Below are 14,759 nucleotides of genomic sequence, written 5' to 3' on the forward strand. Positions count from 1 at the left end.
ATCATCATCATCAGCCTATCGCAGTCCACTGCTGGACATAGGCCTCTCCAAGTGCACGCCACGAAGTTAATATTTACATAGCTTCAAAACTTATAATCTTCACAAATTATAAAATAAGATATATAATACGCATAGCGAATTAAAAAAAGTAATTAGTCCGTCTTTTAGATAACCCTTAAATAATTGGACACATTTTTTTCTCTCACAAACAAATAACAACATAGATACAACATGACTGAATTTTGGGTTATGTCACCTCTAAGTTTACTCTCAATCTCTGTCGCGTTATATTTAAGTAAATATTTATTTTTTTGATAAAATAAAAGATACGTGCCCAATATTTTTTTCCAATTTAAAATGCAGGCTTATTAGAATCAGTATTATTTATCCCTGTTTTCACGCCTATGTACGTATGTATACACCTTACTGTTTTGTACAAGGCGAAAAAAATTTATGCGCCTTGTTAAAATAAATGTTCAATATTTTACACAAAAAGAAACGGAATCATTTTACACAATTTGGAGACATTTACACAATTGGGATATAGTCTATAATGTATATATAGTATATAACCACTAACCACTTCACTGTCTACAATGCAGACAATAGTAAAACAATTGGTGTGTATCAGATATGACTCATGCGTCATTGAAGTTCTTTAGAGGGAGCTAACATAATTTAGCTTAATGCTAGTACATATTAAAATAATGAAAGTTAGAAGTCATACTCGCAACATTATTAGGAACAAAAAAAGTGTTAAACAAATTAAACTTTTCTTATAATTTGGCAGCAGAGAAGGAAGATAACTGAGTATTCCAATTAAATGAATAATTGTTATTTAAATAACCATTTTTGAAACAAAATACAATACATGTTGAGTCTGGTATTTTCTGCTCTCAAAATACAAAAAACTTATTATTTTTTTTTTTCATTGATTAATGGGATGCAATGCTGTTTCATATTACAGTTTCTATAGTTTGTAGATTATATTATTTCTGATAAGACATGTTTATGAACGTGGAGCGAGGCTATGGAGTGCACCAACATATAATTTTATGTCAAAAAAGCAAATGAAATTGGTCAGTATTTCTTATTTTCTACAGACCCATTCCACATCAATGGATAGGCAACCCTATGGTTTATATTCTACTACATTGAGCCCAAGCCGAAACGCGTCAACACGGAAGTTAATGTATCTCTGACTTTACTTACATTATATGTATTATTTTCTAGGTAAGTAAAGTTGTTAAAAATTTAGGTCACATAAGTTAAAATTTTATCACATGATACACAAAATTCAATTATTTCTTGTATCAGCTTGGACCAGATAGATAGACATAGGTGATCACCCCACACTGACCCCAACATAGTTGGAAAAAGTCTCGGAAAATGATGATGACCATCATAGGTGACCCAGTTTTATCAGGGCGCAAAGATAATATATATTTCTGTTCAATTGTGCGTGTGTTGTTGTAACTAACTATTAAATAGTATGCTTTTACAACTGCAGTTAAATAATAATAAAAAAATATATAATTTTACATGTGTCCATCTGGACTTTGAAGTATGTATGTACTTTATCTGTTCATTATACATTAATATATGTATGGATAATCTTATGTAAACATATAAATAATTTCACTCAATGCAAAACCGTTTTAACTTTTTGGAGTTTACACAGAAAAATAACGTTTTTTCCACACTGTTAGCTGTCCAAACTCTGTCTACACAAAACTAGGTAATCACAGTCTCCGCACACAAGTCCATTCTAAATACTTCTGTATATTTACACAGTCTATGAGTTCGGTAGAGGTTTAAGAGGTCCTAAGCTTAGCAATCCGTCTGCACCTAAAGCTTGCAAACTGTTTGTCATACCATTTTGTACATTATGTACTGAGATTACTGGTATACCGAAACAGCCGCCAGCTTGTTCCCTATTTGCTAAGGGTATAAAACTATATATGCCTAAACTACTCAATCGCTTGAGGTTGTCCTCTTGTGACAGGTCCACGACAGGCAGCCCTAGTTCTCTGTTAGGCCCCGTCACGTTGTGGAACACTCTCTTGTGGTGCTGCAGCTGTAACGACTTTGGATACGAAGCCGGGCACTCGTCGCACTTGAACACTGGCAGTTTACTCTGCGGATGCGCGGACGACATGTGAACCGAGAGCGAGTTGTGGTTCATGAACATTTTCTTGCATATTTTACAGGACAGCATACCACCACCGACTTTTGCTTCGGGTATGGAGAAATTGCTAGATTTTGAAGTGTGTTTGATGCTCATCCCAGCACCCAGGTTCGGTATGTGAGGGAGAGGCCGTTCAGGAGTCGGAGATCGACTCTTCTGCTTCTGTTTAATGGATATTCCTCGCGATGCAAGCACATTCGCCATAGCGTTAGCTTCTTTATTCACAGTCTTCTTAGTGATAGATATTTGGCTGCCTAGATTAAGTTTGTCTTTCGCGCCTTGCACGCTCTGGATCATGGGCAAGCCATCCCTTTGTTTCTGCATGGCCATCACCTGGCAGTCCTCGTTGTCATGTTTACCCGGTAGCAACATGTCTGGGCGTCGCTTCTGGCCCGGGCCGCCGGCCATGCCTGCCGGCCTCTTCATGGGCATACGCGCACCTTGTTTTTGAGCTCTAATTTGAGCATGTACTTGCATACCAGGTCTAATGGAAGGTCGTGGTCCTCTAGGGTTAGCCATGCGTGGTCGTGTGCCGGTAATATTAGCACCGGGTGCCATTCTGATTTGAGTTGGTGCAGGCATCTGTCCTCCTACGGTTTGACCGGGTGCTGTAGGTTGTCCGCCCATATTTTCTGTTCCGGGCATTCCAACTACTGGTTGGCCCGCTGGAAAGGTTTGCACGTTTTGAATCTTTATGCCACCGGGAGGAGGTTTCATAGCTCCGCCGGGACTTGATGAAGGAACGTAGGGTGCACCAGGTGGACCCATTTGGCCCATCGTTTGTCCCATTGGTTGGCCCATTTGTGCGTTCATTCCACCGGAAGGTGCTTGTCCATAAACAGCCTGCTGCATACCCTGAAGTGGAGAAGCGTAAGACGACGAAGGCGGGTACTGACCTTGCGGCATTTGCCCAGGATACCCGCCCGGCTTAGACATCGGTTGTTGGAACTGCCCATACCCGGGCTGATTCATGTAAGCCTGTCCTGGATACGTACCAGGCATTGTTTGCCCTGGGCCATACATGTTATTTCCGTAGTCTTGTTGCATATTGTTTTGGGAAGATGGATAAGAATTATATCCTTGCGGATTCATCATCATTCCTCCGGCTCCTGGGTAAGCTTGGATATTGATCATGACATTTTGCTGATGGGTGAAACCTGGCCCACTTCCTCCAATGGTCGATAGCTTCCCGACCTGATCAGCAATATGCTTCACAGGTAGTATTGAAGACAATATGTTTGAATTCGGATTGTAAGGCATAAGAGTTGAAGACGATGATGGAAGCGCCAACGATTTGGTATGACCCGTCATCCTTCTGTGCTCATCGAGCAAGGCTATATCAGTAAATCTTGTATTGCACACATCACATGAATGTCGAGGACCTAAAGTATCTAAGGATATGTATTCACTAGCGTCCGATATTGAAATAGATTCTTTCTTTGCACTGCTTGACAATAGACTCTCGAAAATGTCATCAGCACTTTTCTCGAGCATGTCTAAAGGTGGTTTGGAATCAGGGGCGTTCCAATTAAAGTTATGTTGTTTCTCAGTAGAAGGCGCGGTCAGACGACTGCCGAGCATAGTTGAGGAATTGAAGCTTGGCTGCGATGACGGGTACGCCGGTGGAGGGTACGTCGCAGGGGGATTCTCAGTCTTGGGAATAACTGGTTTGATGTCAGGCGCTGGTGTTGCAGATACCACGCAACAATCATCATCTTCGTCGTTGGAATCTCCATTTATCTCTATAACAGTAACGCTTGGCTCTTCTTTTTTTGTGACAGGCAGAAGTGGCTCCAAAGTACTAGGCGGCGCAGATTGGTGCGACGCCAATGCATCTGGTTCGGACTTTACTTTAGCTAGTATAGGAGTAGAAGCTGCATCAAGTGGTGGCGGCGAAGATCTTTCAGACTTAATTTGAGTGTTAAATATTGGAACATTTGACGACTGTGTTTCAACTGTCTCTATTTCTTGCTTCACAACAACGTTATCTAGGCTTGTACGTGACTCTCGTCTTTCTGGCGTTGGGGTATTTGGGGTAGTTGGCTTACTTGGGAGTTCTCTCTCCTCTGAAGTTTCTTTGGATGAGACTGAAGAGTTGGCTCCTCTTTTCGGAGTCTGTTTGACAGCAGGCCTCACTGGCGGTTTAAGTTGCTGCACTGGAACCTTCACGGGCGTAGGAGGGCCCTTCTTTTGCATAATAGACAATCCCTGCAAATGTTTAAGTTGATTGGGTTTGACCCTTGGAGATTTTTCAGAGTCATCACTTTCTGATGTTTTGCGAGTACTGGGCGGAGTTCGTTCATTGTCTCCATCGGAATCATTTTCGCCTGACTTGTCGGGGTCCTCATCAAAATCAGCTTCAGCGTCTTCTCTACTCTCATCATTCCCACTACCTCCCTCCTCTTCATCTGATGCTGTGAAATCTTTGAGCCCGTTGATCACTTTGAAAGAGTTTGAGTTCCCATCCGATTTTAACTTAAGTTTGATGCCTCCAAGTTTACCAAGTTTTTGCATGACGTCGTTATTACTTTCCGGTTCTGGTTCACTCTTTATGGGAGTGTTGCCCTTCTTTATAGTAAACCCTAAACCGCTAAGCTTGTTCAGTGCTGAATCAGAATTCGTGGCACCATTGTCAGGTTTTTTCAAAGAGATACCGGTCTTTTTAAGCAATTGTGATATGTCAATTTTTGTTGGTGGGACTTTTTGCGGGGGCGGGGCTGCTTCTTCTTCCTCATCTGACCAGTTCTCATCTCCAGAAGGAGGGGCATCCTCGTCGTCGGAAGGCAGCTTGTCAAGTACCACGGACGGCAGTGAAACGTGCTGAATCAGATGATTCTCTAGGTCCTCCCAATCCTGAAAATCTTCGTCGCAAGTAAAGCAATGATACTCCTGTTTCGGCTTTTTGATGAGAGCACAAGTGGACTGGAGCCTCTTCAGAATGTTCGCGACATTCGAGGAATCAGTCTGTTTCTCTTCTTCCTCTTGTTCAGGATCGGAGCCTACGGAGTCCTGTGCCTCATCATCTGCAAAGGAGAACAACATCATTTTTAGTGGTATGTTTTAAAATGAAAAAAATTATAACAGAAGGAAGAAAGTGAATATAAAATACACTGTGGGTCCGACATGACTGGATATAGTGTAAGATATAGTAAGATGTTAAGACACAATCATCATTTTAGTTACTAAAAAGTCAGACTTTAATTTTTTTTCCTGAATAGTGGAAGATAACGATATCATTACGGTTGAAACAGGAAGCATTGCACAATAATATTTCGAGTTACATTTAATTGATATAACTTTCGGAGCTTTACTACTTTCATTTTATATTATTTCCCCGAATTATAAAATCTTCATAATATTAACTTAGATAAACCATCATAACACTATTTTATACAGGGTGTGTCGTTCACAATCACATTAAATCCTATTGCATATACTTTATGGTATTCTATGGCGAATTGTAAAAAAAAATACCTAATCCATTCAGTGGTTTAACCACAGGAGTCATTTTAGTTTTTATAATTTACTGTTCATGTGTAAAGCAGAGATAAAGTTAGGAGTATCGAATGTTTTGATCATTTGACAGCTGTCAGTTTTCAAGGGAGAATTTCAGTTGTTTGTATTGACTGACCTTCATATGGTGGTCTAATTTTCGCACATTTTTGTTCTATTTACTTTGTTTGAAAAATAATTTTTTTCTTAGTGTTAATCAAACATATATTAACCAGTATATTAACGCATTTTATTAATTTTATTGTGAACGACACACGCGATATTTGAATTTCTCGCTAACAGTCGGAGAATTCACGCTAACTGCTCACTCGAATGGAGTATAGGTTCGTATAAAAGAGTAAGCTGTAGCTAGCTACTATAATCTGTAGGTCATGGCATATCCACATAACCAGATTGCAAGGCTGGCAGGGCTTGAAGATCCCGGAACCGGTTTGGTTAGACGAAAGCCTTTCCTGAATATAAGCATCACGACTAGGTTTAAAGCAATATTATATAAACTAGCGAGCCGCTACGGCTTCGTCCGGGATAACAGTATTTCCCCACTATTTAATGTACATGTGTATGTTATTTTATTATAAGATACATGTTACTATAGATATTAGTCTATTAAAATAACCTCATAGATATCGGTTAGGTAGTTTTGAAGATTTAAGCGTACAACGGACAGAAAAAAAACCGGCCAAGTGCGAGTCGGACTCGCGCACGAAGGGTTCCGTACCATTATTTATAAAACGGACAAAAAATCACTTTGTTGTATGGGAGCCTCCCAAAATATTTATTTAATTCTACTTTTCAGTATTTGTTGTTATTTATTACTTGTTACAAAGAAACGAGTCGTCTGCTCTCAAATTAGGAAATTATAATAAGGAATAAATAAGGAACTTTAATGCTAAATTGTTTACTATTAATCCTAACTTAATATCATAAATGTGAAAGTAAGTCTGTCTACTGAACCGATTTGTGTGAAATTTGGTACAGACATAGGTTGGCTGCTTAAATAAAATTCTTTCTGTTATACTATAGCTTTTGTAGTAAGAAAATAGTCAAGCCACGTGATGTAGATCTTGTAAACTCATTTTGCACAGCAGACATATGATAATCAAATATTTAACTTGTGTAAAATCATATCTAGATACATAGAACTGGCATGGACGGTTTGAAACTTGACCCTATAAAAGATCTGATTACTTTCTCACAGTGAAAGCTACACATTTCACATGAAATGTTTTTTGTGGGATATTTTTGTCAGTTGTATATTTTCAGCCTCGAAAACAAAATTTTATTCCAGCTGAACATCTTTTGTTTCCTACTAAAATAATGAAACAAAACTAACCATGGCCTTACCTGAGGTGTTGGGCAAATCAACTAATTTATTCAATCAATTGATCAATTATGATTGATCTAATCATGATTAATTTAGTCATGACTAATTTAATCATAACTAACGAGATCAATCATTAGTCATGAATAAATTCGTTAATCGCAAATCATCAATAGTATTAATCAATTAGTTTTAATCATGAACTTACTTTAATGAGTAAGCTCGATGCACAGGTGTTGGTACACTACACATACAGGCTGTAAGGATCAGCTGACCGAAGTCTCAGACCATCATCTTGAGTAAAGTACTGAAGGAATTCGGTTTGGAAATGAAAAATTTTTTGACTCTGCATACAAAATATAAAAGTCGGCTGCTAATTTTGTATAGAAAGACCAAATTTATTTCTTTTCCGAGAAAAAATTCCTTTGGTACGTTACTTACGATGATGGTCTAAGTCCATGGTTTCAGTTTTCAGGGGCTGTACCTTACACCCTGTATCAAACGTTTGATTTCCTCTTAGTGCCTTATGAGTATTTTACCGGGGCATGTATTTATCTGACCACCAAAAAATACTGAATTTTACACTAAAACACTAAAGTCCAAACTAACCTACAGTAACGTTTTGTGTGCAATTCAGTATTTTTTAAGATGCAGAAAAATATTTTTACCCGGTATAAAAAAAATCAATCATAAATAAATAATCATGATTATTCGATTAAGATTAAAACTAATCAATCGTTAGTCATCACCTCGTGATTAAACTAAATAATCATTAGTCTTCAATCATAACTAACACATTCAATCATTAGTCATCAATCATTAGTTAACTAAATTTTGCCCAACACTTTCACCGAACACATAAAAGTCCTGATTTCTCAAATCAACGGTTTACTTTCAAAATTGAATGTGAAAATTCATAATAAACAGTAGTTTGAAGAAAACTGACGTTTATGATGTAGGTGAACTTGGGCCTGACTTTATTAATCAGTATGGCCATGATTAGCTTTACCTGTATTACAAGTGAGCAAACTTATTATTGATCGCAACATAAAAAACTATTTTCCTATTATCTCCAAACTTAGAATACATTTTTTCAAGTAAATAACTACATACAAGAATTTTAGACACATTACTTCATATAAGAATTTTTGAGACACAATTACGTTATATCCAAAATAGTTTGGAACACATTACTACACTCTAAAATACTTCATAGCACAAAACTACTCTACTAAATTAGTTTGAGGCACATTACTACATACTAAAATAGTTTGAGTAACATTACTGCATACTAAAATAATTTGAGGCATATTACTACATACTTACTAAAACAGTTTGAGTAATATTACTGCATACTAAAATAATTTGAGGCATATTACTACATACTAAAATATTTTGAGGCATATTACTACATACTAAAACAGTTTGAGTAACATTACTACATACTAAAATATTTTGAAGCGCTACTCTCTAAAATAGTTTGAAGCACATTACTACATACTAAAATATTTTGAAGCGTGAAGCGCTACTCTCTAAAATAGTTTGAAGCACATTACTACATACTAAAATATTTTGAAGCGCTACTCTCTAAAATAGTTTGAAGCACATTACTATATACTAAAATATTTTGAAGCGCTACTCTCTAAAATAGTTTGAAGCACATTACTATATACTAAAATATTTTGAAGCGCTACTCTCTAAAATAGTTTGAAGCACATTACTATAAGCCTTCAAACTAAAATGGGCAAATGTTGTCCATAAGACTTATAATCAGTTTAGCAATTTGTCTGTAGCTCAATTAAGTTAATTATTATTGAAAATGTATAAATATGAACACTTGTTTATCGACTTGAATGAACCCGCTAAGTCAAATTACATGACAAGTGTATAAAAATAGTGACAAATTGGACGACCGATTTATCAGACGGTTCATGTTCGAACAAAATGGAAATACAGTTTATGTACTGTATTAACAGTAGACAACGTCTTTCATAAAATCATACTTTTTTTTCAAATGACATTGATTTTTGAAATATAATGAAACTTGGACTAACCTGATTCATTGTTTGTAGGTGGCGAGGCCATAACAGAGTCATGCTTAGTTGCCATCATCTACGATGCCTGTGAACAAGTTATAATCATTATTTTAATTCAACCTCTTTATAAGAATTCATTTGTAATTTTGTTCTATCACTCTATGGTTACAATGTAGTTTCTCATTTTACATTTATTTTGAATATGTTTTATCACACTGCACCAGTATTTTACATCTAGGTTATTATTGTTAAATTATTTTAGTGTTGAATTTTATTGTTTTAAGTTAATTATATTATAGACTCATTCACAGATATTAACAATAACAACACATTTCACAAACACCAAAATGTTAGTAATATTAGCTAAAAAGACAAAGCACTATGAAATTAAGTAAATTGTTTTGTGTTCTAATTCAAAGTGGTTTCGATAGGTTACTTATAACCAAAATATTTATAGCAAAACATTCATAGTTCAATAAGAATTTTTACTATCTAGCTTTATTCAAGCAAATAGTGCACATAGTTATTTAGATTAAATAACGAATGATTTAAACAACAATTCACTTCTCGGATAATTAATTAGTTGTATTTTCAACGATCCAAACAACTTGATGCAAACTCAAAACATTCAATCAAAAACTCATGCCACAAAACAATGGAAATACAATAATTAATTAACACTTACAATCATTATCCGGACACCAATAATATTTGTATTTGCTTTTCACACTTATTTCACAGTGATTTTGTTCATAATCATTGGAAACTCGAATTCAAAGTCGGCACACACCAATCCAACACAAGTTTACAATAAAGTCATAACACTGGGTGATATCGTCACTCCGCAAACACAATAACACATTCACCACTTTTCCGGCTTTCTCCGTGTTAAATGATAACCTTGAGAAAACGATCACGAATAATAACAAAATGCAAATAATTTATTTTCCGCGAACTTCTGTCACTTCGATTCTGCTGCTCTACTGCAAGAAAATACAAAATGGCCGGCCAAATAAACGAGTGCTGTCAAAAAGTCTAATCAAGCGCTGAGCAGAAATTGCTTTCTGACCTCTTGCTCTCAGGTTTATGTTTAAGTTTAGTATAATATGCTAATTCAATTAACTATACAAATTCAATTTTTTTTTCTATACCCAATTCTCGTATCAACAGAACAAAGTGGCTAACCTACGCTTTCGATCGAAACGCACTCTCAAACTCTCATTTTACCGACGATCGAGGCAGACCGAAACTTTGTTCCTTTCACTCACAGGCAAACGTCGCACTCGGCAGACGCGGTTGCCAATGCCAGTATGGCGGACTGCCAGTATTGGTCGGATGGCAAATTCCTAGCGGTTGTCGGCAGTAGCGTATCCTATCTTTGTCTGGCTAGGTAAACGCAGAGCACAAGTCGATATTTCTGTCTCTGTTGCACGCTTTAAAGCGCCATCATTTTATCGTAAGCATAAATAACTGAGACCAACACAGTGGTTTATTATCGGAATGGTTCGCCCCCATTTTATCCGTAATGACCTCGCTCACTCGACTCGCGGCTCAAGTGGCAGCGCGATCGGCACACAACGCCGAATTGAACGCTATGTCGACGGAATAATAATAATGTTGCGGATTGAGCCGGAACATTGAGTTGTGTTGAGTCACGGAATTATAAATGAGCGAAGTGGGTTAAGCGTAACTTGTTTCGCTTAGCTCCGCAACAAAGTAGTTTAGGTCTTTTAACGTTCTAATAGAAACAGCAATAACGATAAAAATATTACGATTATTTGTTATTTACTAAGTATGGTGAGGTGGAGCTGGTTGAAACGATTTTTGATGACAGGCACAGAATAGAATACTTACCTAAAATACTACTTACATATACTTCTATTTTTTTTATTCATTCAGTAACAAGTATAATCATCGGCAAGGATATTGAGCCCTGACCTTCACCTGCGCAGAACTGATTTATTGGTTTATTGCCTTAAGTGTACCGCAAAGCGATCCCCACTCTTCCGCCGAGAGCTCATTATCCGTGCCGATAACTTTAACCGCCCGCGGCTCCTCCCCGGGCCCAGGTACCTATTCACGCGGTGTTTCGGGAGGTTTGTTTATTGCATCTAGGTTATAAAAGTACATTTAAAAAGTAGAAAATATCCTTTTTTTGAGTCTATCTGTTATTTTCGGTACAGTAGGTACAGGTACAGTGACATAAACCCGTTCCTACCTCCAATAGTTTTGCCGTAAAAGCCGGATAGACCGACAGACAAAGAAAGAATGCCTTTGTAGCCTAAAAGAAAAAAAAATGGACAAGAGTGGAACAATGGGAAGTGGAACAAGGGGAAGATATAAGGGTTGTGGGGAAAGATTAATACAGTTTCTAGTTAATATGATGGACGTTGTTTAAGAGTCTATAGTCATCCCTATAGTTATAGGCACGGATATTGAGCTCTCGGCGGATCGCTTTGCGCACTGTACCTACACATAAGGCAATAAATCGCTTCTGCGCAGGTGAAGGTCGGGGCTCAATATCCCTGCCGATGATTATACTAATATTATAAATCCGAAAGTAACTCTGTCTGTCTGTCTGTATGTTACGCTTTCACATCTAAATCACTGAACTGGTTTTAATAAAATTTTGTACAGAGATAGAGTTAACCTTGAGAAAGAACATAGGATAGTTTTTATCCCGGACTTTTAAAGAATCCTATTGGAAACGCGATATAACCGAACTCTACGCGAGCGAAGCCGCGGGCGGAAGCTAGTTATACATATAAGTAGTTGTACCTACCTAAGTTTAAAAAAAGCACCTGTGACTGTCCGTTGAGTCGACATACCTTGTTTGTTACAGAGAAAAAGCAAGAAATAAGTTTCATAAACTTTCTTATCGCACTGGGTAAAGATTTATGCAATGGTTCTCATATTTTACACTGTGTTTTAATGAAAACAAAATAAGTACCTAGTTATGTCCGTTATTTGGTATGGTAAGAGATAAAACTAAAAAAAAATGCTTTAGCCACAAAAAATATAATTGCGCAGTGTGCAACGTTACGATATGGTGCATAGGTACATACTTATTTATTGAAGTTAGATCAAAAAGTTCGTTAAAATCATGCCAAAATTAAGGATTTAATTAATCAAGTTTTTGTTGCACAATATTATTTATCGTAAGTAACAATAACTATAAACTACATAGCGCCATAAAAATAATCTGAAGAAAGTTGCGCAATGTTCAATTAGGGTCATTTCGCCTGTTGGCGACCATTTAGTGCAGTTGGCAAGTTTGACGGCGATAATAAAAATGCTCCAGCACTCATTTCCATGTCAAATTTGTGTAATGTATTCCTTATATACTCTATTTTAAGATTAACTTTCAGTTGTATTAGAAATATCTTACGTTTTCTATTTAAATCGATAAACCTCAAAATTAGGCGTTTTACCCAGTTTGCGTCCACAAAATCCAATTCGCGTCCACCCATGGTCCAGTTCGCGTCCAGTAGCTTAGAAAAGGAATATAGGGGTGTTTTTTTTAAGAATTAATAAAGAAAGATTGTATTAGGTCAATTTCTTTATTTAACAATAAACTTAATTATTAAAATTCAACATTATCATCATTTAAAATTCACTTTAAAAAAATAAAAATAATTCTTCTCAACATTGGTAAGTAGTTAGTAGTTAAGTAACTTAAAATAAGATTAAACAGTAATTTTTTTTATTAAGATATATACGTGGTTATAATTAAATTATAATTAAATATTTAAATTATAATTAAATATTTAAATTATAATTATAATTTAATTATAACCACGTATATATATATATATATATCTTAATAAAAAATAGAAAAATTATAATTTAATTAGAACCACGTATATATCTTCATAAAAAAAATATAATTTAATTATAACCACGAATATATCTTAATAAAAAAAATGTACTGTTTAATCTTAATATATTCAGTAATTTCATTTAAGATAAGTTCTTCGGATACAGGAAAAAAGAAGGAAAAGACAACATACACAGAAGAAGACTTAAAGAAAGCATTAAATGATATTCGAGAGAAGAATAAATCGATAAAAAAAATATTCAAAGAATATGCCTTGTCTGATAATTTATTGACTCAACAATTCTTTTAGTTGTATGTTTAGACAAAATTGTTATATTGTTTTGTTAATTTAATATGGCCAAAAACTTACTATAATCAACGCGGGTCTTTCCCTGTGATTTTAGGGTAAAATTAACAGAACTGATTACTGTTTATTTTTCAAGTTTCAAAATTAATTGCCTAATTTTAAGTTACTTAAACCAATGTTGAGAAAAATTATTTTTATTTTTTTAAAGTGAATTTTAAATGATGATAATGTTGATTTTTAATTTAAAATAACAAAAAAAAAATAAAAAATTTACTGTTTAATCTTAATATATTAAACAGTACCCATGTTTTAATTATTTTTTATAAGCAAGTATTTAACGAAAACAGTGGACGCAATTTGGTTTATTAGTATAGAGGATAGTTTTAGTTCGCGTCCATTGTGGACGCAAAGTGGAAGTTTTGTAAAATTCGATGTAGTAATTCGCGTCCACCTTATTTTATTCGTTAAATATAAAAAACATTACCAAATTCATAAAAAACATTATACCTTTATTCATCATTAAACTGTAGAAATAGCTATCTATCCCAAAATTCACATAAAACAATATAAAACTTACCATCAAACACGCGGCTGCACACTAATTTTTATCTAAAATTCAACGTGTTTGCGCTTTCTTGTTGAAGAGCCTAGACTAATTATTTTTTCTAAAAGGATTGGTTGGACGCACAGAACTTTTGTCTATCTGTGCGTGCCTCTTATACATTAACGTATTAGCGGTAACGATCTTTCGTTTGATTGGTGTGTTAATTATCTTGTTTTCGAAGTTTTTTTAAAGGAGATCGGCAAAATGGACGCGAACTGGGCGATGGTCGCGAACAGGCGAAATGACCCTATACGATCAATAAAATTGCGCAATGTTCAATTATACGATCAAAAAATTGCGCAATTTAATTGATCGTCAAGGCCGCCTCTATCTAAGTAACCTCAATAAACACTGTGTCATGTTCTGAAAATCCATCATGTAAATAGGTACATACTTACCCAGGTAAAAATACCTTAATGTTTACTTCTCATCTAAATAGGTATATTTAATTGACCTAATTATCACCCTCAAAATGGATAGGTACCTAGCAAAACAGGTTTCATTTACATATTCTAACGAATCAACCCTAGAGATATCGCTCTCGCCGCTTTTTTATACAATCCGAGAAAAGAAGAAAAAAGGTTCGTATCGACGTTCTCGGGGCGAGGCGCTAGGCCGACATGCGCGCTACGCTCCGGCTTGAACCGGTTCACGGGCAGTCAAGCGAACATTCTGTCTCTCGCTCTGGCAAGCAGGCCGAGGTAGGAATACAGTTACTAGTTTATACTTACTTATTTTAGTATTATGACGATAACGTCGATAACTTCGTAGCTCGGCGAAGTCGAATGTGGGTAAGTAATAATCAATGTTTTGATACTCTACTCGCGGCGCTTAATGTAGAATGAATCATTATTGTCACAAACAACCGGTTTATCATGTGGCTTCTATTGATGTCAGACTTATTTGTAAAGCAGTCTGACTGATGCGTTAGCGAACATGTAGTATGACATTATAATGCGTAGGCTACTACGTA

At 35.9% G+C, this 14,759-nt stretch overlaps 1 protein-coding gene across 1 annotated transcript; it reads right to left on the bottom strand.

The window, feature by feature from the left end:
- Positions 1-262: 262 nt before the first annotated feature.
- Positions 263-10,765, bottom strand: LOC110381624 (nascent polypeptide-associated complex subunit alpha, muscle-specific form). Its single transcript, XM_021341974.3, has 3 exons — positions 9,744-10,765; positions 9,077-9,143; positions 263-5,211 (listed from the first exon to the last, which is right to left on the bottom strand). Exons 2-3 carry the CDS (start codon positions 9,132-9,134, stop codon positions 1,796-1,798), a joined length of 3,474 nt encoding a protein of 1,157 aa, XP_021197649.3. The 5' UTR covers positions 9,135-9,143; positions 9,744-10,765; the 3' UTR covers positions 263-1,795.
- Between the last annotated feature and the right edge of the window lie 3,994 nt (positions 10,766-14,759).

This window comes from Helicoverpa armigera, chromosome 25 (assembly GCF_030705265.1).
Source record: "Helicoverpa armigera isolate CAAS_96S chromosome 25, ASM3070526v1, whole genome shotgun sequence".
NCBI classification, from domain to species: domain Eukaryota; kingdom Metazoa; phylum Arthropoda; class Insecta; order Lepidoptera; family Noctuidae; genus Helicoverpa; species Helicoverpa armigera.

What these genes read in the sequence shown, in the direction of transcription:
- LOC110381624 (XM_021341974.3), bottom strand. Translation starts at nt 9,134, where the DNA reads ATGATGGCAACTAAGCATGACTCTGTTATGGCCTCGCCACCTACAAAC. An exon ending in ACCTACAAACAATGAATCAG is followed by an intron (nt 5,212 to 9,076) that starts GTTAGTCCAAGT and finishes TCTCCTTTGCAG; the next exon opens with ATGATGAGGCACAGGACTCC.